General features: G+C 45.3%; 1 protein-coding gene across 3 annotated transcripts; it reads right to left on the bottom strand.

Annotated features, from left to right (window-relative positions):
• Positions 1 to 135: 135 nt before the first annotated feature.
• QRICH1 (glutamine rich 1) lies at positions 136 to 22,756 on the bottom strand. 3 transcript variants are annotated; one of them, XM_071812977.1, is made up of 12 exons: positions 22,623 to 22,746; positions 21,553 to 21,613; positions 20,229 to 20,449; positions 17,718 to 18,047; positions 8,351 to 9,370; positions 5,972 to 6,143; positions 5,192 to 5,346; positions 4,323 to 4,437; positions 3,151 to 3,259; positions 2,651 to 2,802; positions 1,865 to 1,955; positions 136 to 1,086 (listed from the first exon to the last, which is right to left on the bottom strand). In XM_071812977.1, the coding sequence occupies exons 4-12, from the start codon at positions 18,024 to 18,026 to the stop codon at positions 894 to 896; spliced, it is 2,316 nt and encodes a 771-aa protein (XP_071669078.1). In that variant the 5' UTR covers positions 18,027 to 18,047; positions 20,229 to 20,449; positions 21,553 to 21,613; positions 22,623 to 22,746; the 3' UTR covers positions 136 to 893. The 3 variants fall into 3 exon arrangements, with proteins under 3 accessions (XP_071669078.1, XP_065701371.1, XP_065701372.1); XM_065845299.2 differs by lacking the exon at positions 20,229 to 20,449; XM_065845300.2 differs by lacking the exons at positions 20,229 to 20,449; positions 21,553 to 21,613 and having other exon boundaries at positions 22,623 to 22,756.
• Positions 22,757 to 22,922: the final 166 nt, after the last annotated feature.

Here is a 22,922-nt window from a genome sequence, read left to right as displayed (position 1 = left end):
AGAAGTCCAGCAGAGCAGAGCTGGAAAGCACAAACAGGGATGAAAACAACCAGTTTGCATACTGATCTTTGTATAATGACCCCCCCACCCTCACAGCTCACTCTTCCCCAAATAAAGACACATTGTTCAATGGCATGTTGAAAAGACGTGCTCGTCATTCTTAATAAACAACTAGAGTAAGAATACATAAGAGAAACAGGGTGGTACCTTTATATGATACACAAGTGTATGTTACAAGAATTCCATCAGGCACAGGAGCCTCAAGGTGTAAGGCCTCAATGTTAGGCCAAAAAAGAAGAGTGTGGTAAAGTTTGTACTTTTAACATCTAAAAATGTCACTTAAAGGTCTGAATAGAAATTGTTGGCTTGTGGTGTTTGTCTTTTTTTTTTTTTTGTATAAATCACAATTGCAGTTCACTCTCTCCTCTTCCTTCCAAGATAACAGCAAATTAATGTCCAAGCACAAGAAAAGAAGATGCCTGCCTCTCCTCCACTGGCTGAGCAGGTCCATCCATCATTCTGTGCCCTCTAGGCTGCACGTGCTCCAAGGAGACAGAGGCCCCAGCCATCCAGGCCAATCCTGTAGTTCATGTTTTCTACATCATAAAAAAAAGCCAGAGTCAACCAGCAGCTTTCCACAGCTCCCAGCTTGCAAGGGATATGCAGCCTCCAATGGTTCCAACAGTTTGGTGTGTTGGGTAGGATACACAATGGGTAGGTTTTTCCTTTAGATTCTTTTAAAGAGAAGAAGCCTAAAAGGGCTTCATAACTACACCAATAAAAAAAAACCAAAAACTTAGGCATATCCTTTAGTGTAAAAGTCTGTACAATTTATCTTTGCTTGTCCCTCCCCTGTCACCCCGCCCCACCCCTTCTGAGCCAAGGAGGATGCCTTAGTGCATGGAGCTGGCGTTAGCCACGGCAAGAGCTTCCTGTATCTCTCGTATCACCAGGATCCGGGTGAGCATCTGCTCCATCTGCTCTCTGCTGATCGGCTGGATGGAATACCAGATAGGGCTGTTGGGGGCCACCACCGGCTCCGGTGTCAAGTAAAACGTGTCATTCCGGCCTTTCACACTCTGGGGGCTGCGTGAGGAAGATCAGAAATAACCAGACTAACAAGAATGTCCTTGGGAGGGAGAGACCGCCACTGTCCTCACCCCAGGCTTCACAAATCCTGACAGTGAACCTCTGGCTGATGAGACATGAAGGTATGGAGTTACATCTAGGGGCAACAGCAGTCCCAAAGCTTTTAGGCCCCTTAAGGTTAAAAAGCCATGGTGATGACTGCAAGAACGTAATTTTTATTTAGCACTGGTAAGTATAACACACACATGGCTTCAGGGGTCTTTCAAAGTGAAGCAAGGATGGGGTGTTTGCACATCCAGGGTAACTGCAGACCCATCCGTGCAGAGAAACTTCGTCAGAATCATCATAATTTAGAGGCAAGTCCTTTGAGGCTCCCTCCAATCTCCACAGAAAGTCGTCATTTTTGTTCAGAAGCCAATTTGAATAGGACCTTGATCTGATCTCAAGTAGCAGCTGCTTCCAGAGAACTTGCAAGTCACAGGCGGAACAGCAAGATCCTGCCAACACAGCAAACCTCCGGAGCGAGTACGAGATTACGAGCAGCCAGGTCACAAATCAGGATTTGTTTCTTTAAATACCACAGAAGTTCAACTTACATGCCATCAGAGTAAATCCCACCTTCTCACAACCACGCCCCTCCCCATTTAAGTAAATTTATGCAAATACAGAAACTGTGCCAACAATATAATACAGCCCTGAAAACTAGGCCAGCTACAAGATGCAGCTAAACAGTCACAGAAGACAAGCATTCATACACACGAATGAGCGCTCTCACCATTTGAAGAGGTAGAAGTCATACAGCTTTATCGGACACCTCAGGGGGTTCTCTGGGTTCTCAGTCTGCTCTGCGTACATGTCATCTGTAACTACAAACCAGCCGCCCCCAGAAGTCTGTCAGACACTTGGTACAAGCACAGCAAACCGAGCAGCACCATACAGCCTCAGCACTCCAGAGCACCTTGTCACCAGGCAACAGCTGGCGACAGACATACGGCTGTCCCAGGGCAGAGGCGCCTGGTTATAAATGCTTAAAGCGTTAATGGAGAGCTTGCTGTATCCCAAGGCTACTAACAATACAACCCATCCATATCCTCTCTGTTTCTCCTCTACCTGTGCCCAAAACGAAAGGAATTTTACTACTGAGACTGCAATGCCTCAGCTAAATTCTGGGTCTGTGCTTTTAAGAGGACAGATTGTACTTACATATAGATTCTATACGGGTTCACACGAGTCAAGGTAAGAAAAAACTCCCAAAGAAGTTTCTCCCTCTGTCCATGTGCACTCACACCAAATATCCCTCTTCACCCATAAGACACAGAAATAACAAAATCATTATCCTTGGCTCTTGATGAAGTACTATACACCTCAGGTAAGGTATGTCCCCACGCTTACTGTTAGAAGGTACTCTTGGACAGAATGCATGCAAAACTCCTGCTGCCAGGCTGAAGGGAACTGGGAGAGCCTGGGGTTCTTGTGGCCCTACCTGCAGACATCTCCAGGTTCATCCACTTCCTTCAAGCCCAGTAAGTAAATATTCCCAAAAAAACCTTCCAGACACTACCTTTCTGTCCTGTCTGGTGCACGCCAGAAGCCTTCAGATAGCGGATACTCGTGCTTTTATCCTTGGGATTAGAAGGGTTCTTCTTGGTCTGCCTCAACACCTTGGAGAAGGCCAGCTTCATGTGCTGGTCTACTGTTTTCAACAAGAAGTATCTGAGCAGCAAGAAGAGAACACAGGACATTCAGAGGCGAGGAAAGGATATGGTCACAACAGTGAGGTAGTTATCGTTACTCATCACGAGCCAGCTGAGTCTCAAACCAACACTGAGTTAGGCTGTTCCAGCAGCAGAGCATGCAGCAGCCACAAGTTCAGTTTTCCCTCCGCTAGCTCATTTCCTTGTACTGCACCTTCTCTGCCTACAGTGCTGCAAGAGGGCTCTGCGTGCAATCATTTGAAATTCATTATTTTGCCCTAATCCTGTGCAGCAGTTTCCTACAAACCCCATCAATCCATTTCAAGTTATTTTATTCCCCAAGATTCCCAAAGACCTAAGTACTTACTTTGTATTAAAAAACATCAGTGTAGTGAGCAAGGTGGAAGGGGAGTGAGCTCCTAACTGCTTACACTCCCAGAGCATCTCTTCTGTTACATGACTGGAGAGGACATAACCTGCAATAATGAGAAGTCAGCATCATGCCAGGAGACACGAACACAGGCAGCATTTTATAGTCTATAAGTACTGGAGAACATAAATCCTGAAGGGAAGAGGAGGAAGAGATCCTTGCTGATGTCAAGATTCACTACTATGCAAATAACTTTTTAAATAGCAGGTACAGTTAGGAAACACTTGTATACATACATCCACCTCTAGTTGAGGAGAGTATGCTTCTGCAATATGCCTATACATCCCAGCCCAGAGAGAAATAAATATGCACTTAAACAGCTTTCAATTAATGGCTCGACTCCAATGCAGATGCTCCTAATCCAATAATATGTGAGAGCAGGCAGGCCAGTGTAACAAATCAGCTCTTGGCCCTGCACACAGCTTTAGTCAGCACACAGTGCCAAGAGATGTATTTGGACACATGAGTAATCCCTTTGATTCTCAGATTTTTTTTCCTTTGTGTAGAACAGAAATACTATACTCCAAATACACAGATAAACAGAATAACAGACAGCAGTATGAACTCTGGGGCTTGTGGAATGACAAAGCACAGATCAAACAGCCAGAGTGAAAACAAAAGGATTCCAAAACTCAGGGTGCTACTTAGCTATCCAGCCTGTAACATCAGCTACTTTACTGAACACGGGCAACAGCTTCTTCACTGACACCTGATCAGATCAAAGGGAATGAAGTAAAGAGAAACCAGGTTTCTGTGCTGTGAAAATGCAACTCAATCTCGTTCTCATATGCGACTCTGTCAAAATCTGTCTCTTCTGGAACTGCTCCTCCCCAACCCTGTTGCCATCACCTTCTGAACACAAGGCTGAGATAAGCCTTCTGATGGGTGACAAGCAATAGGCAAATAATCCTCTGCGACAATCAGGGCTAGAGCCTGATGTGCAGTAACACCAATATTTAACGCAACATTTTTCTTCCTGATCAGTATGAGCTGTTCTAGGGACATTAAGTACTTCAAAAGGTTTCTATTCAGACTATACTTATGCTGTAGTTTAGTTTTAACACTACAAACTCCAGAAAGTCGCAAAGTTCTCAAACAAAAGTCCTTACCAAGAGGGGAAACGCGGGGCTGTACGTCCTTGAGAACTTCATGCAGCCATTCGGTGAACCGAATATAGTAGAGATCTGAGAAGATGTCATCTACTCGGCCATTTTCAAAGAGATACTGTAAGAGATTCACAACACAGTCCAGTACAGTGGCAGCAAATATATTCCTCAGACCAGACCTTATCCCAAGAACCCACATACTCAGTCAAGCATTTCACAGCATAGCACTGAAGACATACATTCTACTTAGAAAACTGAGGACCTTTGCACCAAGGCCAGCATAGGGTTGGTAATCTCAGTTGCTACCACAGAAATGCTAAAACAGAAAGGAAAAAACACCTTAAAAAGTAAAGCTGTTTGGATTTCACCTTTTATTTCAGGTGTGTTCACTGCAAGTTATTTTACACGACCATCCTTTGGACATTAGACTTTTTCTGATATAGGAGAGAGATGCCCAATTCTCCTATCAGAGTTTAGCTCTGCTCCTGCAGCCCTTCCAAGAAGCACGCTAATATTAACAGCTCAGACCTCCCACAACAATAAAGCCAAGTTCTTGACTGTTACAGCTTCAACTAGATCAAGTTTTGACACTGAGAACTTTCTCAAATATCATCCAACCCTCCTCTCTCTGCCAAAAAAACCCTAAAAGAATTTATTACTCTCACCATGATACTGAACTCAATTATTAACAATTCTTCACAAACTTAACTCAAGAGGTGAAAGCATTGCTGTGCACTCATTACATTTAATATGATTTTTTTAAGCAAAGAGACTTTTTTCTTATGAAATTGTTGTGAAGCTTAATAGAATCCTCTCTGTATATGCTGATAACATGCACAGCTCTGCTGCACATATAGCTGTCCTACCCCTACCTTCTGAATACACAAGAAGATATAGTAGAGCACATCTGGATCATAGGGTTCACCATCACCATTTCGAGCTTCTCGTGTCATTAAGCACAGACCATAATTCAGCTCAGCCACTGCTGAAGAGATGAGATCTTCCTGGAACCTCAGCAGCTGACGCCCTGGAAAAACAAAACAAAGCCATATTATTTAAGCCATAAAGCCATATTATTTCCCAGTCTTTCAGGAATGATTTCCCACATCTCCAGCTTCGCCATTCTATCTGGCAGGCCCAGTACCACCTCATTCTCCCAGCATAATAAAACAAGCTGAAATAAACACAGATCTTAGGCTGTCAGATCTACTAAAAGATAAATGGGCAAGAATCTGATAGGAAGACTCTCTGCCCTGCCATCTGCATGACTGTTGCCTTCTCTCACCATGGTCACAATGAAACACTGCCCTGTGGCAAAAGGAAAACGGTGGCTCGGTCACTACACTACCAGCTTGGCTGCCATTCACAGCCATTTGGGTTTGTCCACATCCATGTCATATAGTGCCCTTTGCTACAGCTACCAGGCTAAGTGCTCAAGCTGGCTCAGCACGGAGCCAATGCCTCCCTCGGAACATGTCCTGTGGCAGCAGGAGCATGCAATAATTAGTATTGCAGAGTAAATCCAAGTTTTTAAATTTAAAAACAATCACTGATTAAACAAAGGTGTTTTCCAGAGCAGTAAATCACTAACATTTTAGTCATTCCTAATCCTACTCGAAAAGAAAGAAAGGCCACGTTGCCATGGCACATACTTCCAATGGGTGCTAGCCTATTTTGGGCTTCTTTTTCCAGCTCTGCATTCTTGGTCTGTGCCCAGCTTTTCCACACTTCAAGTCCCTCTTCTGGCTTCAGAGAGTTTGGAAGTAGAAGTTCAGGTGAAGTCTGTGGCTGTGGTTCAACTTCAGCAACCTGAACAGTTTGAGCCTATGAAAGAAAACATTTCAGTTTATATATACACACCTTGATATGCAACAGTTTGACAAAAAACAAGTAATGCCACACACTACCTCTAGCCCCGGAATATGAGCCTTTTACAACACTCTAACAAAAAATTAATCCAAGGAACATAACTTTTGCTGTCTAACCTGAATTGCTGCTCGTGAAAGAGAATTTGCCTCCCCAAGAACACTTTTAGTTTGAACGGACACATTTATAGGTCCCTTAGCAAATCCATGCAACTTGCAATCTGATGCGTCTAGAAGTCCTACAGAAATCACAGGACACCTAACAGCCACGAGCTGTTCTTGATGCAGTATCATTAAGAACCTTGCTGGTACCTTCAAAGGCAAGGATCTCCAAGTGGGTGAAATCATCTCAACAACAGATCTCTGGTCTCCCCTTGAACACTGAAACGTGACAATTGATGCTGACGCAACCTTCTGCCCTGATCTCGCAGGTACCTTGTCCAATGTGAGGCCAGGCACACAGGCTGGACTGCCAGTTGCTTCTTGACTTGCATTTTTCACAAATAGAGCAAAAGAGCTGCAACTTGCCCAGATCCCACAGCAGCTCAGTGCCAGGGGACAGGGTGAGGCAAGCAGGAGAATTCCTTCTCAGTCTCACAGCTGTGAGAAGGACAACCCCCAGAAGTTAGATGTTCACCTTCAGTAGCTTTATTGTCCTCTTAGAGGAAGAAACACATACCTACCCCCTGGACTCGCCTCTGTATTTAGGGGCTTATGCAACACCCAGTACCCCAGAGAACTGGGATCAGAAAAGTGTCTGATACCCAAGACTTACAGACCACTGTGCAGGGGAATACGCAGTGTTGGCAGAAGCTTTCCAAGTAACCATTAAAGAAATTACGGAGTTAATATCTCAGAAAGGATCCCAAGAATGGGGCTCATGTTTTAACAAGACCCTAAAATAATTCTGAGTCCTGCTTAGCAGAAAGGCAAAAAATTCTGTCAACTTACTTTGTTCAAGTAGCTGAAAGCGATTAAGTGGTCTCTGAAGTACCAATACACAGAAAAGATGAGCTACAGGAGGCTCTTTCAACATGACAAAATAAACTAAAAGAGTCCCGACCCAATACAACCCCATGCATCACAAAGACCCATAAGCTGTAGCTTAAAATACAGCTTTATAAAAGAGGGCATCCAGCACCTGGAAGTTATCTAGAGATGCAGGGAACTTTTTTCAGTCAAGATCTCGGTGGGCTATAGCCCACAATCAACTCAGAAACAGACATTACTAAAGAATGTAATGCTCCTTGTCTTAGTGCTTACTGGTGAAGTAGAGGGCATATACGCCTTTATAAAGCCAACAGTGTTATTTATAAACTGGAAGGAATTTATAACAACATTTATGCTTGCAGACTTGGATATTTTTGCCCTCATTCCATTCAGCAAAAACAGGCTCTGACAGGTCAATCACTTTTCACTTTCTGGTAATGAAAGATAAATTACATCATTTGCACATATAAAAGAGGCCACGAATAGCCCTAGTTATTTAAGTTTTAAAAGCAAATTCAAAATAAGCTATGGCTTCAAGTCAGCAACAAAGCCCTTAAAAAAAAACAGCAACAGATTTGGCTGCCAGGTTTGCCAAGCACTCCGAAGAGACGCCGACTTGCCACGGCCCATTCCTGTGCTCTTGCACACCAGATGTTTTCCAGAAGCAGGACATGGTGTCACAGAGAGGTGGCACCTGTTCATGAAGTTCACTTACAACTAGTCAGATTGACACTCTGTCTGGACACTGGATCTGCTGTGGGCTTCACGTGCTGCATAACACCAAGTAACTGACTGCTAGGTGACTAGTGTATTTGCACACCTTATTTTGCTACAATCGTCCCTGCCTGTCCACTGCAACCCTGAGAACAGCACAGAAGACTGCAGACCTCGGGACAATCGCTACGAAGAAGCCAGCAATGCACATGTATCTATTAACTTACGCTATGAAGATGAGAACCGAATTTTCTTTTGGGAAGTTCAGCATCCTATAATTACGTACCAACATTACAGATCACACTCCTACGCCTATCAGGAGTCAAATGGCAAACGTCATGTCCAGGTTATTGGGACAGACGCATCTCTGGTTCCTTGACACCAGCTGTCCGGTGACATCCTCCCTCTCCACAACACGTGCAAGTTGTTAATCACAGAGACCGAGAAGCAGTTTTAACTTACTGAGCAAGTGACTTGTAGCTGCTGCTGCTGCTGCCCCTGCTCCTGGGGTGTGGGCTGTTGCTGCTGCTGCTGCGGGTCCCATATGTGCACTGTCTGCGCAGTGTTCTGGTACGTCCCTGCCACAGCCTGCACCGCCACTGGAATGTGGATGTTGCCATTCATGAACTGTGCTGGAAAGAGCGAATTAGCAAGAGTCTGCACCACTTCCTCGTGAGAGTTCTTCACTACTGAAGTACTTCCCACCATCTTATCCTTGTCGTCTTCCAGCTTCACGGTAGCCAGCGTTGTTGGCGAGCCACTGACGTGGACGGCATTGTAGGCCTCTTGTGGGATGGCGATGTGGGTTATGTTTTGCTGCTGAAGGTCACCACGTGGCTGAGCAGAGTAAACAGGGATGGTCCAGGTCTCTCCAGTGGGGCTAGTAATGGTCCCGGTGGCACTGTACAGGTGGGCACTGTCCACTGTTAACAAGTCTGGCCTCAAAGAGACATAACTTTGCTGCTGGCCCTGAGGAATGGCCAGCACCGTGGCAACTGGCTGCCCTGAAATAGCATACGATACAGTAATAGGCATATCCACTTTGCGTTTCTTCACCGGCTGAAGGACACTAGCAGTGCTGATCCGCCGCTCTCCCTCTCGCGGAGAGCCCTGTTGACAAGGGGGAGGTGACAGTGCCCCGACTGTTTGGATCTGTATCTGCTGGCCACCAGTAATGGCCTGTCCTGCCACAAGCTGGGCCTGGATCTGCTGGTGTTGTATGTGTTCCTCTTGGATCTCCGCAGCCTGGATCTGCTGGGCAGTCTGCACATGCTGCACTTGGATCTGAGCTGCCTGCAGCTGCGATGGGCTGGGGCTCTGCAGAGATTGACTCTGTATTGTCTGAGACGCCTGCTGCTGCGCCTGGCCTTGGATCTGCACTTGAACTTGTATCGGTTGCTCTGAAGCCTGATGGACTGTGAGCTGTGGAGAGAGCTGCTGGGCGGACACCTGCTGTGGGGACTGCTGGACCTGGACCTGAACCTGCAACGACACCAATTCCGCAGTTAGAGATCAGCAAGTGTCAGCGATTCAACAGGGTGGCCACCAAAGGTGGTCCATAACTGGAGGTCTATGTTCCAGGACTTTAATGTTCAGTTTTATGATTCCATATATTAATCCATTAGTAAAGATCCCAGGAAAATGAAACCAAGTTACTCCAGAAGCACTTGGTTGAAAATAGCGATACAGTAGCTGACCTGTTTGCTCAGCTGCACATGACCACGCTTCTCAGCATGGACAGAACAGTACATGAGCTGCATCTCCATCACCAAGGCTCTGTGGGCTCAAGCCAACAAATTGCATCCTTGGAAGCTGAAAGAGTCTTCCAAGCTATTTGCATTGCTAAAATGTTATTTCAGTATAGGCCTTGCAACAGCAAGACTAAGGTCACATACATTACAACTCAGATGTTATGTTTATCTTACTACAACATACAGGAGCTTGCCTCATTCTTACTATGTGCTAAAGATTATTTTACTGCTTTCAACCCCAGGCCCTCAAACAGCCGCAGGATCACTTGCCAGTGTCAGGCAGTAAGAAATATGGGTAAATTGAAACCAGCACTTGGCTCTTTCCACATAAAGCACAGAAATATTATTTTGAAACCAACTGCTAACAGTAACTCTACACAAGCAGGCGTCAACACAGAAAGTTGCAAGTTCAACTTGAATCTTTGTCATGCACTAAAGGGCAACACTGCAGCATCTGATTTTTGAACTTTAGAAGTATTTCTTTGGGAGTGATAATTAAAACCAGCTATTTTTTCATTATTTACGTATTACATTTAATTCCACTTATTGTCCAAACTACTCAGTTGTATTTTCTAGCTCATGCACTTACACAATGCTGAATAAAATGAACAAAATACGTCAAGACTTGGATCCAAACAGTTCCTTTTATTTTAGGGAAAAAAATTAAATCACACCCATGCTCATTTGTGCAAGGTCTCTCACACCATCCAGCAGCAGCCCAGGAGCAGACCTGGAGCCCGGAGTCAGAGGTAGCCCCCAACGCAAAGTTCAGGTCTGAACAACTTCACATTCCTGTCCCCGAACCCAACCCAGCTGGTATCTTCACTCCCAAGGCACCCAGCAAGGTCTGGTCACCTCATTCAGACACTTCACACCACAGCCACTTTGCTGTATTTGCCTTGTCCTACAAGCAATATCCCAGGTTCCCATCATCATCTGCTTTTCCAGGCTTCCTTAACACTACATGTTACGGGAGGGAATTAATTACTCAACACCCCCTTCCAAACCCAACTGAGAGATGCAGGGCTGTACTAGGGGAACCTGTGAGGGCCACAGGAAATTTGAAGCCAACACAGATTTATTTAATTGCAAAATTATGTCCTGCTACTCATGTTCTCTCACCCTTTTCTACCTCATTTTCTAAAGTTCGTCAGGCTAACGTAGCACTTGCACAGAGACGCCTCACTAGCCAGCTTGACAATACCAAAAAGAACTACCATGCAGTTCTGCATTGTGTAGATACATGAAATCTCCTTTCCCAACATCCCCTCTAAGAAGTCTTTAAAAACGTTAAGTATCCATTTGCAGTCAATTAAGAGCTGCCAAGGAAAAACGCGGCGTAGCAAAATGCACCACTTGCAGAGCAGTTTTATAAGTCACCTCCTGTTAAGAGTCAATTCTATTTCCAGGAAGAATAAGGAATTTTACAGGTTCCTGGCTGGGAGCTGTATGTAATATACTGTAATCCAGATGATGTGGACTTTCTATAATAATTTCCTGCAAGGTAACAAGAAACATATGACCTTGTGTTAGCGTGACAGTTTAGAAAGCTGTATCAATGAGTGATTTGATCAGGCAGTTAACTGAAAAAGATGAAGTCACCTATGGGATACTTCTTCAATTCTATTTGATACTCTCATCACACTGCCCTACAGCATGACTACTGTCTTGGGCAAACAGGCTGAAGCACAGATCCCAGTTAAGAGCCCACTTTAAGAAAGCCAGTTTCAATTACACCTCTAAGACAAGTATTCTCCAAAATACTCAACTTTAAAAAACACTAATATAGTCCTTAGTATTAGTTTAACTCTGTTCAAAAGGTTAACTGCAAGGCAAAGGCCCAAGACTGGACAAACTAAAATGCATCATTGCACTGATGCATTTTCAGTTTCACACAAGAAATATTTGCTTTATCTGCTAGGACTCAAATTCATGTAACAGAAAGAGGTAAATTTACCATTTATCCTGTACTTTACAGTGTGCACTGAAACAATTTTATCACATACATGTAATTAGAGAAGCAATGGAAGAGGTTTAAGCAAGAGGCATGGTCTAAGCACAGACCTGACATGGCAGCATTTTATTCCTTCCACTTTTATAGAATAGTTCAGCTGCAAGGGACCTACAGTCACCATCTAGTCCAACTGCCTGACCATTTCAGGGCCAGCCATAAGCTAAAGGATGTTACTAAGGTCATTGTCCTTTATTTAGAGGCACTGCCTCCAAACACTGACAGACTTGGGGCATCGACCACCTCTCCATGCAGCCTGTTTCAGTGTTGGAGCTCCCTCTCAGTACAGCAATGCTGCCTAATGTCCAGCCTAAACCTCACCTGGCACAGTTTTGTACCATTAACCATTTTAGAGCCTGAGCCTACTGCCTCTAAAAGTCACAGGCAACTTGCATGGCTTTTGGCAGATTAGCAATCATGGCATAAGGTCCTACGATACTCCCCCAGGACTAAATCCCAACCCTGACACCCAGGATGTCTTGCTCCTGCTCTGGAGTTCACACAGTGCTATTGTTAACACCCAAACAATGAGTCCAGACCCAAACAAGGTAAATAGGCCAAGATTCCAGAATCACTGGAAGTTCTCTGTGCTGCAAACATCACACTTCTGACTAGAGACTGTTCCAATTTAAAAGAATATTGGAGCTCTAACTACTGTGCATTACACATCCCTTGTGAATTACACATCCATTTTTAACAACCGTATTTTGCAGCAGATCCCTCCCTATTTTCAAGTAGGTTGTACCCAGGAGTGCTACAAGCATTCATTTCAGATTTACAGACTTCAACTCAGTCTGAGACCAGCGCTTCTTACGTTGACCTCATTGTCTAACTTGCTATCTGAGAAAAAAAGGACAAAGAATTACAAACAAACATCACCAGCATTTGACTTTTTAAAAGCCTCTGTACACAGAGGAATGCTTTAAATTTACAAGCCAAGACCAACAGGGAAGACTTTAAATCTTCACCTTATGCTGAAGACTAAAGCAAGAACATGTTATGCCGGGAATTCCTGGGTTATACTGGTACAAGAGAGGAAAGGCCAAGTTACCAGTACTGAAAAACTGCTTATTGCCAGAAGTTTGGATCTAACAGCAGGAAAAGAATCACTTCCCAGCAGGCTACCATCACACAAAGAAATGCCTTTTTACCATAAAATAGCTACAAGTTGGACAAAATACTAGCTGACTAGAGAAATCAAAAGTGTTATAAATCAGCCATGCGTTGTAACAGGAGGGCAGAAATGTATTTTTAAGATTCCCTTAAAGGAAACCTTCTGTCACATTATGCTCAAAAACATATTCTGTCTAGAACTGAGTACATGCAAAGAGAAAATAAGCAACTCCATGAGCATGAGAACAGCTGAAAGTTTGTGTTTTGTTTTTCAGGTTTGTTTGTCCCTCATGGTTGATAGACTAACTCCAACAAACGTTCAAGCAGGATTCGTAACATGCCTGTTCTGTGCAGATTTTTAACAAAAGGAATCAGACTGCAGAACTGGAGTTCTGAAACAATTCAGTTGAAAGAATTTCCAAGCAAAGAAAAATCTCATCTATGGACTGACTGGATTACTTAACATTTCCTAAAACCTAACTCCAAGTGAGCAACACACATACCAACTCTTGCCTGCATGGATTTTCCAATATCAAGCTTGCCCTGAGCACCTGACAGGCTCTTAAACGCCTTTTTTCACAAACATTTCTCAGTTTCTGAAGCTACGTTAACACTAGCAAGTAGTAGGATACACCAAGATCAGACCTTCAGAGCAAGACTAAAGATCTACTAAGGTGTCCTCACTAAACATTCCACAAGATTATCTCAAATGTAGGTCTAGTCTTGCCCACTAGCCAATCTAGACAAGCACCTAGACACATCAAAACTGCTCAGTTTAATTTGAAGGGAATCCCAAATGACAGGTTCCAAACATAGGAGAGGTAAGCGGGGGCATGTGACAAACTTGCTGCATGAAGTATGTTCCAATTCCCCCCCTAGAAGTAATGTAGGTGCACCTCAAACTTCCACACCTGAGCAAGCCAACAGAAGTCAAACACTTTGACAAAATGTGAGAGCAGAAGAATAATCTCAATTACTTTTTAGCCAACTTTAGGGAATGAAGTCTTAAAATACACTTGCCTCAACAAGAGTCCCAAGCTAAAGTAACTCCAGCATTAAAACTAACACTGTAATACAGTTTCTTCTAACGTTACGCCAGAAGGCATACACACAATTACAAAACAGACCTGAAGTACAGAGCAGGTGAAAAGACTGATCAGTGAAGTAGCAGGAAATGTTGGAACTTGTTATTCAACTCCTTTACAGGAAGTCCTTTGCTATCTATCTAAGTAAACAAGGTCTACAGGGAGTGTACAAATCAGCTTTTCAGAGCTGCCAGACAGATTCTCACTCCAGGTTTTCCCCCTGCTCATTCATCAACATCAGGGAGAGAATTCCGTGGGCCAAATTAGGCCTTGTGTGTGTGTTTGAACAGTTACAATACCAAGTTGCCAAGCTGTACACTAAGGCAGTTATAACACATGAAGCAAGGAAAACAAAACAGCTTACCTCTCAAGGAGGAACCTACTGCCATACACAAGAAGGTGCTACCTTGAAAACACCATGCTTGACTATAACCACTCTTTGAAGAGCCACACTCAGCCTTAGCAAATGCTAATTAACGCTGGCTGCTACACTAATATCTTACTAGGATGCTTTTAGCAAATAGAAGCCCTACCTCCAGGCTGAACTTCAGAACCAAGACTGGGACAGGGGGAAGCTGCATCCATCAGAAGTGAAGGAAAGTTGTGTTCTATGCAGAACCAAAGATTTTCTTCTGACCTACTTAAGGGCATTTTTCCCTGCCTTATGCTGTGAACAATGCCCAGTGTCCTACCAGGCTCTGAAGTCACAGAACAGACTGGGGGAAGACTGAAAAAGCTGAACATTCAACACATAAAGAATTGAGCAATTAGAAAGGCACAAACCTTAACTGAAAGACATTTTACGCAGGCATCTAACCATCCCCTATACAGTTCTGCAATCTTGCTCACCTGTAGCACCCTCCCTTCAAGCCCTGCCCAAGAAGCTCTTGCCACCCAGCCAGACTTTGCCTTAACAGAAGCCTGAAACTGAGAATCTTCCCCCCACACACATCATGTATCTTAAGCAAAGATTTTTTTTGTCCTCTAATACTCTCTCTGTTAAATCTTCTTGTGGAAGGGGAAGTGGTGCAAGAGGTTCACTGCCTAAGCAAGTCAGCGCTAACATGTCACTGGCGTCGTCAATTCGATGGCCTTGATGCATGAGACCAACTAGCAACAACCTCATCAAAGGCAGAGCTGATAAAACTCACTTGAATGGAGCAAAACAGCCCTGCCCAGCCACAGCACAGGGCATGACAGCTTGACATATGGAACTCTAACATCACCGATGGCACTGCTGTGATACTGGGCATGGAAGGAGCCCCAAGTCACTTGTACTGTAGCACTGACTCATAAAACCCAACAGTTGCCTCCACTCAGCTTTCAAAATAAACATTTGGCAACAGTTTGTTGAACTTTTTAAGCAAGAAAACCTTAAGGTGGCAACTTCTTCAAAGAGGAAATCTATTTTGCCAGGATAAATAAAAGCAGCAAGCAGTCACAGACTGTCTTCGGTTGTTCACAGCAAGTAAAATTTAGGAAGAAACCTGAGCACTGTCTATCTTTATGATCGTAAGGTTGTCATCAGCACTTGCAACCTCAAGGTCATCTGACTGGTCATATTATTAGTCACCTTCAGCACCACTGTCACACTGCCAGACACCAGCAGAATCATTCAAAGGGTCTTCCACTGATTTGCAACTGGATTAGCAAGAACTAAACAGATTATCAAGTCAAGTACTGGGGTGACATAAATTTGATCAAAAGCTAAGAGACTTCAGCAGATGACCAAATTCTCCTCATAATACAACACAAGTAGTATTTCAGCAGTGAGTCAGCTGGATCAGGTGCACTGTTCTAGGGGAACACTGTCACCCACAGACAAACAACAAAATCCAGCTTTGTTCAGACACTCTGCTCTGCTACTGCTGCCACAGAGACAGTCTTGAGACAGGTGAATGCAAAATCACAGGTTTAACATAATCACATTCTTGATAAGAAACCTCAAAAAACACAAAAACACTTTTGCAAAGGGGTAAAGACATTCTTATGTACCCCATCCTTGCAAGAAAACTTCAATATAATTCTGAACTAGCTGTTTGAATACACGTGAATCCAGCTGCACTGCTGATGGTGGTGATGGTGCCCTCATGCTGCAGCCATATCTAGTTCCAGATGCACCACCTGAGTGTTCTGGGGATTTGTAACATCCTACAGCAAGCAGCGTGGTAGGCAACACAAACACCTATTATGATCTGTACTGACAGATGTGAAAGCAGATATTTTAAAGCAGAATCACATCAAAAACAAGGGGGAGAGAGCAGACAACATTCTTTAGGAAAGCTGCTGAAATCTTGACTTCCATTAGGTATTTTTCATGTTCAGGTAGCAGGTCACTCAGTTTAAAAAACAGAACCAGATCTCTGCCAGCAATTTTATGGTTATTTTCAAGAAGGTCAGCAGATTACTTTTCTCTGGAGCATATGATACACGGCCTCTCTCTTCATCTCTGCTACTAGAAGACTTGCAGGGGTCAAGCCTGAACTTTGTGTAGTTCTGAAAGGAGACAGCAGCAGGAAGAAAAAAAAATCCTTTTGACTTTTACAATTGGTTTGGGGGCCTTTCACGTCTTCAAGGCTGAGGCACCCAAAAAAGCCAGCCTTCCTAGTTCTTCTACTGAAAAATGTAACTTCTCCCAAAAAATGTGCTAGCTGCCAGACCCAAAAGCACCCTTGATCAGTTTTAACAGACTCATGCAGAGATCCAAGTCATGTCTCTCAGACAAGAGGCTTTTATTCTTCAAAAGCCTTGCAACACAAGTTACTGTAGGGCAACAGGTTACAGAAATCCCCATTAAGCATTCATTTACTCAATAGAGAGAGTAATTGGAGACAAGTTACCCAGTGAGAGGCAAGTTTGTCTCTGCTGTAGGATAAAAGCATGCCAGTGAGCTGTTAGCACAAGTTGACTGTACCGCAACAAGCTCACACTACCTTATCTCCAGTCATTTGTGCCTCTATACCCTCATTTGTTGCAAAAGAAGAGAGCTCACAACTTTAAATTCATGCTACAGAAGGCACAAAGATTCATATTTGAAGTGTGTAAGAATTACAGCTGTAGACATATTTCAGCTTTTTGGAGACATATCATAAGAAAACCTCAGTAAATGCCCTGCCACCTGTACACTCACCAAAATTATGAAATGTGTTTTAAGACCAAAGCAGTTATCCTAAGTTATATGTTTGTTTGTTTGTTTTTTTCTCTCTGGTGCTGGATTTGCTCATTTAACACTTAATAAAAATTAATGTAACACCTATTTAAAAAAAAGGAGAACGCTCTTTCCACTTTGCAAAGGGACAACGTACCTTGAGACACACACATCTTTTAGAATTCCTTTCCTGAAAGGTATCTTCCCCTAGCTTATATCATAATTTGACTCCCCTGCGTTGTCCCCAGCTTAAGGCCAGTTTGAGAGCTACAACCTTCAGAATGTTCAAGCAAAATCATTTAAATAGTTTTCATTAAAAAAACCTGAAGGCAAGTTAGATCCCACAACCACTCTGAACAACCAGATAAAGCAAGACCAGCAGAGGGGAGTGGTATTTATAGCAGCTTCACACAGAGTGCGAGGCTTCAGGGAGCTGTGGACATGCCAGAACTGTCAACCATTTCTCTAACAGGTTACACCACTACTTTGCTATGTGTGCTACTCCTCCTACAGCAGGGCTCAATGGAGGCACAGTCAAAAGACAAATTTACTACCCAATTCCTTAAATGAGAAGGAAAGAGTATTATTTTATATGAAGTTTACTGGCCCTGCTTCTTAAGTGCTTGTCTGTGGTTTCAGGTTAGACAGCAGCTGGCTCTGAACACCCCTCCATGGGTTAGCAAGCCATATGTAACATTTAGAGATTATTTAAGACACTTACCTGGACTTGCTGGGGTTGCTGAACCTGTATCTGCTGCTCTGGCTGAGTTTGCTGCTGGACACTGGTTGTCACGGGACAAGCAAGTTCAAGCAAAGACCCAGCCACCTCTGTGCTGTCCGTGTAAATGCAGTTGCCACCCTGCTGATACACCATCGTGGTGGTGGCCGTCTGCTGAAACTCCTGCAGAGCTTCCGGCCCCTTGGAAGCAAGGGAGTCCAGAAACTCCTTCATCCTGTGCTGAGGGATTGTCCGCGCCTTCACACGGATGTATTCTTCAAAGGAAATGGTGTTCTCCAGAGAATTATTCATATTGCAAGTTCCTTAGGGTTCCTTAAGGAAAGAGAAAGTGAAAGTCTTAACTACAGCACTCCTTTGACAGAAGGCTATGCCTAACTCCAGTCACCAATTTCACATACTGACCATTGTATGAAAACTAGCAAACGTGCACAGCCAGATGCCCGAGACAGATGCTTTAGTTTTACGAGGCATCTTGCAGTACTACACATTTCTCAGATTAACCCTTAGCGGCTCAGGGAAGTCTGGATGACAACCAGCTGTAACTATTCAAAGAGCTCACTGCCATGTAAAACCTTCTGTTCTTGTACTTCCCCAAGACCAGGCAAGTCCCATAACAGATGAAATAAAGTAATACATTTCATTCGTTTGCAGCATGCAGTGTTAGTGAGAGAAGCTTAGAAATCAATATCTGTGGCCCTGCTTCACAGCCACAGAGGTGGAAGAACCCAGCAGTATGTTCTATCAGGCCATGCGGTTCTATTCTGGGCAGCTAATAGGAAGCACAATGGAAGAGCATCAGATGCAGCATTCAGCTCACTGCTATTAGTACTAGGACAGCCTTATCGATTCGAACGTAGCAAGCAAAAGGAGAGTGCTGGAATCAAGAGATTCCTCAAAGGGGGAACTACACACATGGAGAAGCAGAGCTCTGGAAATTACAAAGGCATCAGCAGCATCAGTTCTTGATGCCCTCTTCATATAGGAAGAGGTTAACATGAAGCATGCCATGTATGAAGACAAAAGAGCAACAGAAAAAGAAATCAGATCATCAGGAAGTGAGAGAAAAAAAAAAAAACACAACCAAAGAAAGAAACAACAACAAAGATGACTCCACCTGAGAACATTAGAAAGCCCTAGGGCATACTCTTGACAGCATTCTTCTCTTACTGACTTATCTTGTTTAAACCCACAAATTGTTTCTGCAAGTGTACTGGCTGTTTGCAAAGCACTAATTAGTCTTGATAAAGGATAAACAGATGTAAGCTATAATACTACCAGATACTGAGACGTTGTACAAAAGACGTGAAACAGCAGAAGAGTAGGACTAGAACAGGTGATTCGGTACTACTCAATCCAGTTGTGGAAAGGAGGAAAAAAGGGACAAAGTGCTATATCTACATTGTCACTGTAGTTCTAAAGAGGCAGAACCTTTTATATATTTTCCCCATGATTTAATGTAGTGAAGCCAAGACAGAAATATGTGGTAGGACCGCCACAGCCTGTGTGAAAATGGGAGTTAGTTCTAGGGTCTCAATGGCAACCAAGCGTATTCCACAAGTCCAGCTCAAATTCCCACCAAAACCAGTGAGAGCTGCAGCAAATTCTAACCACTCTTCGCTGTTCCGTGACAGCAGTCTAAACACAAAGAAGTTTTTGTTTACACAGAGGTTCATGGCTAGTGCACTGGACCGGGCTTACAGGAGAAAGCGAATATCAAAGGTAAGGGAAACACATGTGAGGCAACTTGCACTGTATCTATAGTTTCTGGAGTTATTAAGCAACATTAGTTGCTGTGTGAGATTACTACAGAAAAAAATCCTTTATAATAACATGCATCAACATTTAGTAAGAAGCACCAGCTAACAGTGTTCACATAATGAATCAAACAACTCTGTAAAAATCAGCATAGAGAAGCTCCCACAGAGCCCACAGCTGGACAGAAAAACACTTCTCCTGCCTTTCAGAGATTCTGATCCAACACATTTTCAAGCCAGCTGCACATGACAGGGGTAGTGAGACTGTTCACTTAGCTTAGAATGAAGTGTCCTCCAGGAGCCACCCAAGAGTACTCAACACCTCTACAGGACACATTATTAACCCTTTCCCAGGTGACCACATGTCCAGGGTGAAACCAACAGAGAACAACTTTGTTAATGCGCCCTCAGTGACTTAGATGGGATCTACACCTGGCACACTCCAATGCATCTAATTTTAGAGGCTCCATTACATACCCTGAAGCTGGAAAACAGATTGAGTCATTAAATGGTCCTGATCTCCTACTTGGAACTTGCAAATATTTGACTTTGATACTACAGTGAGGGCTTCAGAACACAATCATTTTGCACGTCCATGCCGAGGTCCACCAGCAGACACAGCTTTCAGAGGGGAGATTCTTCTGAGGAATAAGCCTCAACAATGCCACACTGGGAACGCAGATGTGAACAGTACAGGTGGTCCCTGACAGCTACCTGCTGCTAAATAGGATGGGCTCACCTCTCAGCAAAGGTCCTGCCTTCTTCCTTGCTCCTGCATTGGTGCTTATTATGTTGTAACAACTCAGGGAATGGCTGTTCACCCTCTGTTCCTCTTGTCAAGGGAAAGAGCAAGGAGGTCAACAGGGACACTGTTTTCGACAGCAGCCATTCGTTAGCCCTCACTTTTATTTTGGAACGCCAACCCTTCTATCAAGAGCTGCTCTCATGTACATCGTGCTCCTGTGCAGTAGAGACCAGAAGCCATCAGAAACCCAGACGCATAAGCAGCAGGCAGAAAGATCAAGAAGAGGTCCACCACCAAATTACCACCCACCTCTTCCAACCACCAGAAAGGCGAACAAACACAGCATGAATTCCTTAGATACGAATCCTTGACTCTGCTGGGCTGTTCCATCTTAATTAGTTCTTTTTTAGCAAGCATCAAAAATCAAGAGCCCACCAGGCCAGTCTTCCCCTACTAGTGGATATTCCATCACAAGGAATCTCTCTTTTCCTCTCTTCTTGAATGGAAAAAATTACTATACTGAGAGCCACTAACGCCTAAAACAGTGCAATGCTCATCTGCACCACTGCAGCAGCTGAAGTCCCAACCATGGATGAGAACCCCACTGTGCCGTGTGGTATTTGCTCCTGCTCCGGAACAGCAGCAGGATCTCTGGTTTTCCCTATAGCTCTCCAACTTTAAGGAACCTAAGCCACTATAGGTAACAGAGTGGGCTGGACCAAGTTTCTCCCATTCATTCCTGTCAGTTTTGAAGGGTGACAAAAGCACTGAACCATGCAAAACTGCACTTCAAAAAACCCTACACAGCAGCAGAAGTATCAGGTCTAGATGAAGATTTGGGAAAGTAATGTTGTACTCCCAGAAATTTTATTGATTAAAACTAAACCCACCTGCATTTATGACAGAAAACCTCTTTAAGGCTCAAGTGTGCATTCAACAGGCTTTTGTAGGGCAACATACACAGCTTGCTACTGCAGCAGCCACTTTTACTGTTAGTTATTAAAACATATTCGTTTACGCATTCCATTTCTCCCATAGACACGCATTAGAAACGGCAAACACCCATCCTCACTAGATCTCAGCAACATGTTTTTAATACTGCATTTTAAAATTTAAAAAAAGAGCATCCAGGCACTGAGCTTTCTCTGATAAAGGGAGATAATTCCTCTCTGATTCAGCATAACTGCATTTTTTTCCAAGAAATAAGTTCAAGAAACCCTTTGAAGATCATGAGCACATACGGTTAGTTCGTAAAATTGAGACTGAGGTTACTAAGAACACACACACAACTCGCAGCATGTGGACAATCTAGACTCACCAGTCACCATGTTGCATGTATTTCTGCTGCTCTTGTCCTGAGCTCTTAGACTTGTAACGTTCTGGAGAAGACAGAACAAAGAAGCCCTTTCCATCCCCAGTTCCTATTTCTTTATTAAAGCCATTTTATTTTGAATATGTATTCCAGTAAGAATAAAAAAAAATAGAAAATAAAAATATGATCATCCACACAGCCGGCAGCTCCCACTGAAGAACTGCGAGATGCCCAATTTCTGACCATCCCTCAACCTGGTGAGCCTAGCTAGAGAAGGAGTGTGTAAGCACATCTGTCACAGGGCACAGAGCTCGGTGCCAATGACACCGGAGTGACTTGAAGGCAGAACTGAGAACAAGGCAGCAGCAGCGACCGTACCCAGAGGTGCCCCCGCCTCCCCCCGCAGGTGCTCCCGGCCGCGGCCCGGGGCAGGCGGGAACGACACTGGCAGCCCCGCCGCTCGGCCCATTCGAGGCGACGCTCCGTGTTCAGTCCCAGAGATCACGGGCCACGGTTCAGCCTCTGCCCCGCACGGCCAGGGGGGCTCCCTCCTGCGACACGGCCGGTCCCGCTGCCCGGGCCGCTCCCCGCCGCCTTTGTTCCCCGGCGGGGCGGCCGGGCCTGTGCCCGCGGGAGACGCCGCGCCGCCCCCCCGCCGCAGGAGCCATATTGGGGGCTCCGCCGGGGACGGCGGCCGCCGAGGGCCGCGCCAAAGCGGAGGCCGCGCCTTCCGGCGCGCGCTGCCGCCGCCCGTGCCGCGCGGTGAAAGGGCCGCCCCGCGAAGGGGAGGGGGGGGGGCGGGGACGCGCCCGGTACAAGGGGGGGGACACGAGCAGGGGGCGCGCCCCGCGCGTGCACGGCCAAACTGCGCGTCCCCGCGGGCGAGGGATGCGCGCGCCCGGCAGGCGGGGCTGCCCCCTCCCCCCCTCCCTGCCGGGCCCGCGCCGCCCCCGGAACCGCCGCCGCCGCCTCCCCCCGCGCCCGACGGGAGGCCCCGCCCGGCCCCGTCGCCCCGCACCCCTCCAGCCCGGCGGCCCCGCTGCGGTGCGGCGTGGCCCGGCCCGGCTCCGCCTCACCCCAGCCCCGCTGCCGCCGTCGCCTCGCGCCGCCGCCGCCGCCTCGGCTCCGAGTCTTTTCCCCTCACAGCTCCCTGGGCGCCATCTTACATTCAACCCCCCGCAGCCAATCAGCGCATGGCTCCAACCTCGCGAGAGCGCAGCCTCCAAGTCCCGCGAGAGCACGGCGCCCGGCCCCGCCCCCACCTTAAAGGGGCCGCGCCCTGAGGCGGAGGGGGCAGCCTCCGGGGGGCGCCCTCCACGGGGGGACGTGCGCGGGTCGATGACCGCGACGGGAGAGGGGACAGCCCCTTCTCGCGG

Source organism: Patagioenas fasciata, chromosome 10 (assembly GCF_037038585.1).
Source record: "Patagioenas fasciata isolate bPatFas1 chromosome 10, bPatFas1.hap1, whole genome shotgun sequence".
NCBI classification, from domain to species: Eukaryota; Metazoa; Chordata; class Aves; order Columbiformes; family Columbidae; genus Patagioenas; species Patagioenas fasciata.
Note: the sequence above shows the minus strand (reverse complement) of the source record. Positions and strands in the feature narration are given on the sequence as shown.

What these genes read in the sequence shown, in the direction of transcription:
- QRICH1 (XM_065845300.2), bottom strand. Translation starts at nt 18,026, where the DNA reads ATGAATAATTCTCTGGAGAACACCATTTCCTTTGAAGAATACATCCGT. An exon ending in TAGGCTAGCACCCATTGGAA is followed by an intron (nt 5,347 to 5,971) that starts GTATGTGCCATG and finishes TTGTTTTTCCAG; the next exon opens with GGCGTCAGCTGCTGAGGTTC. An exon ending in TCTTCTTGTGTATTCAGAAG is followed by an intron (nt 4,438 to 5,191) that starts GTAGGGGTAGGA and finishes AATCTCTTACAG; the next exon opens with TATCTCTTTGAAAATGGCCG.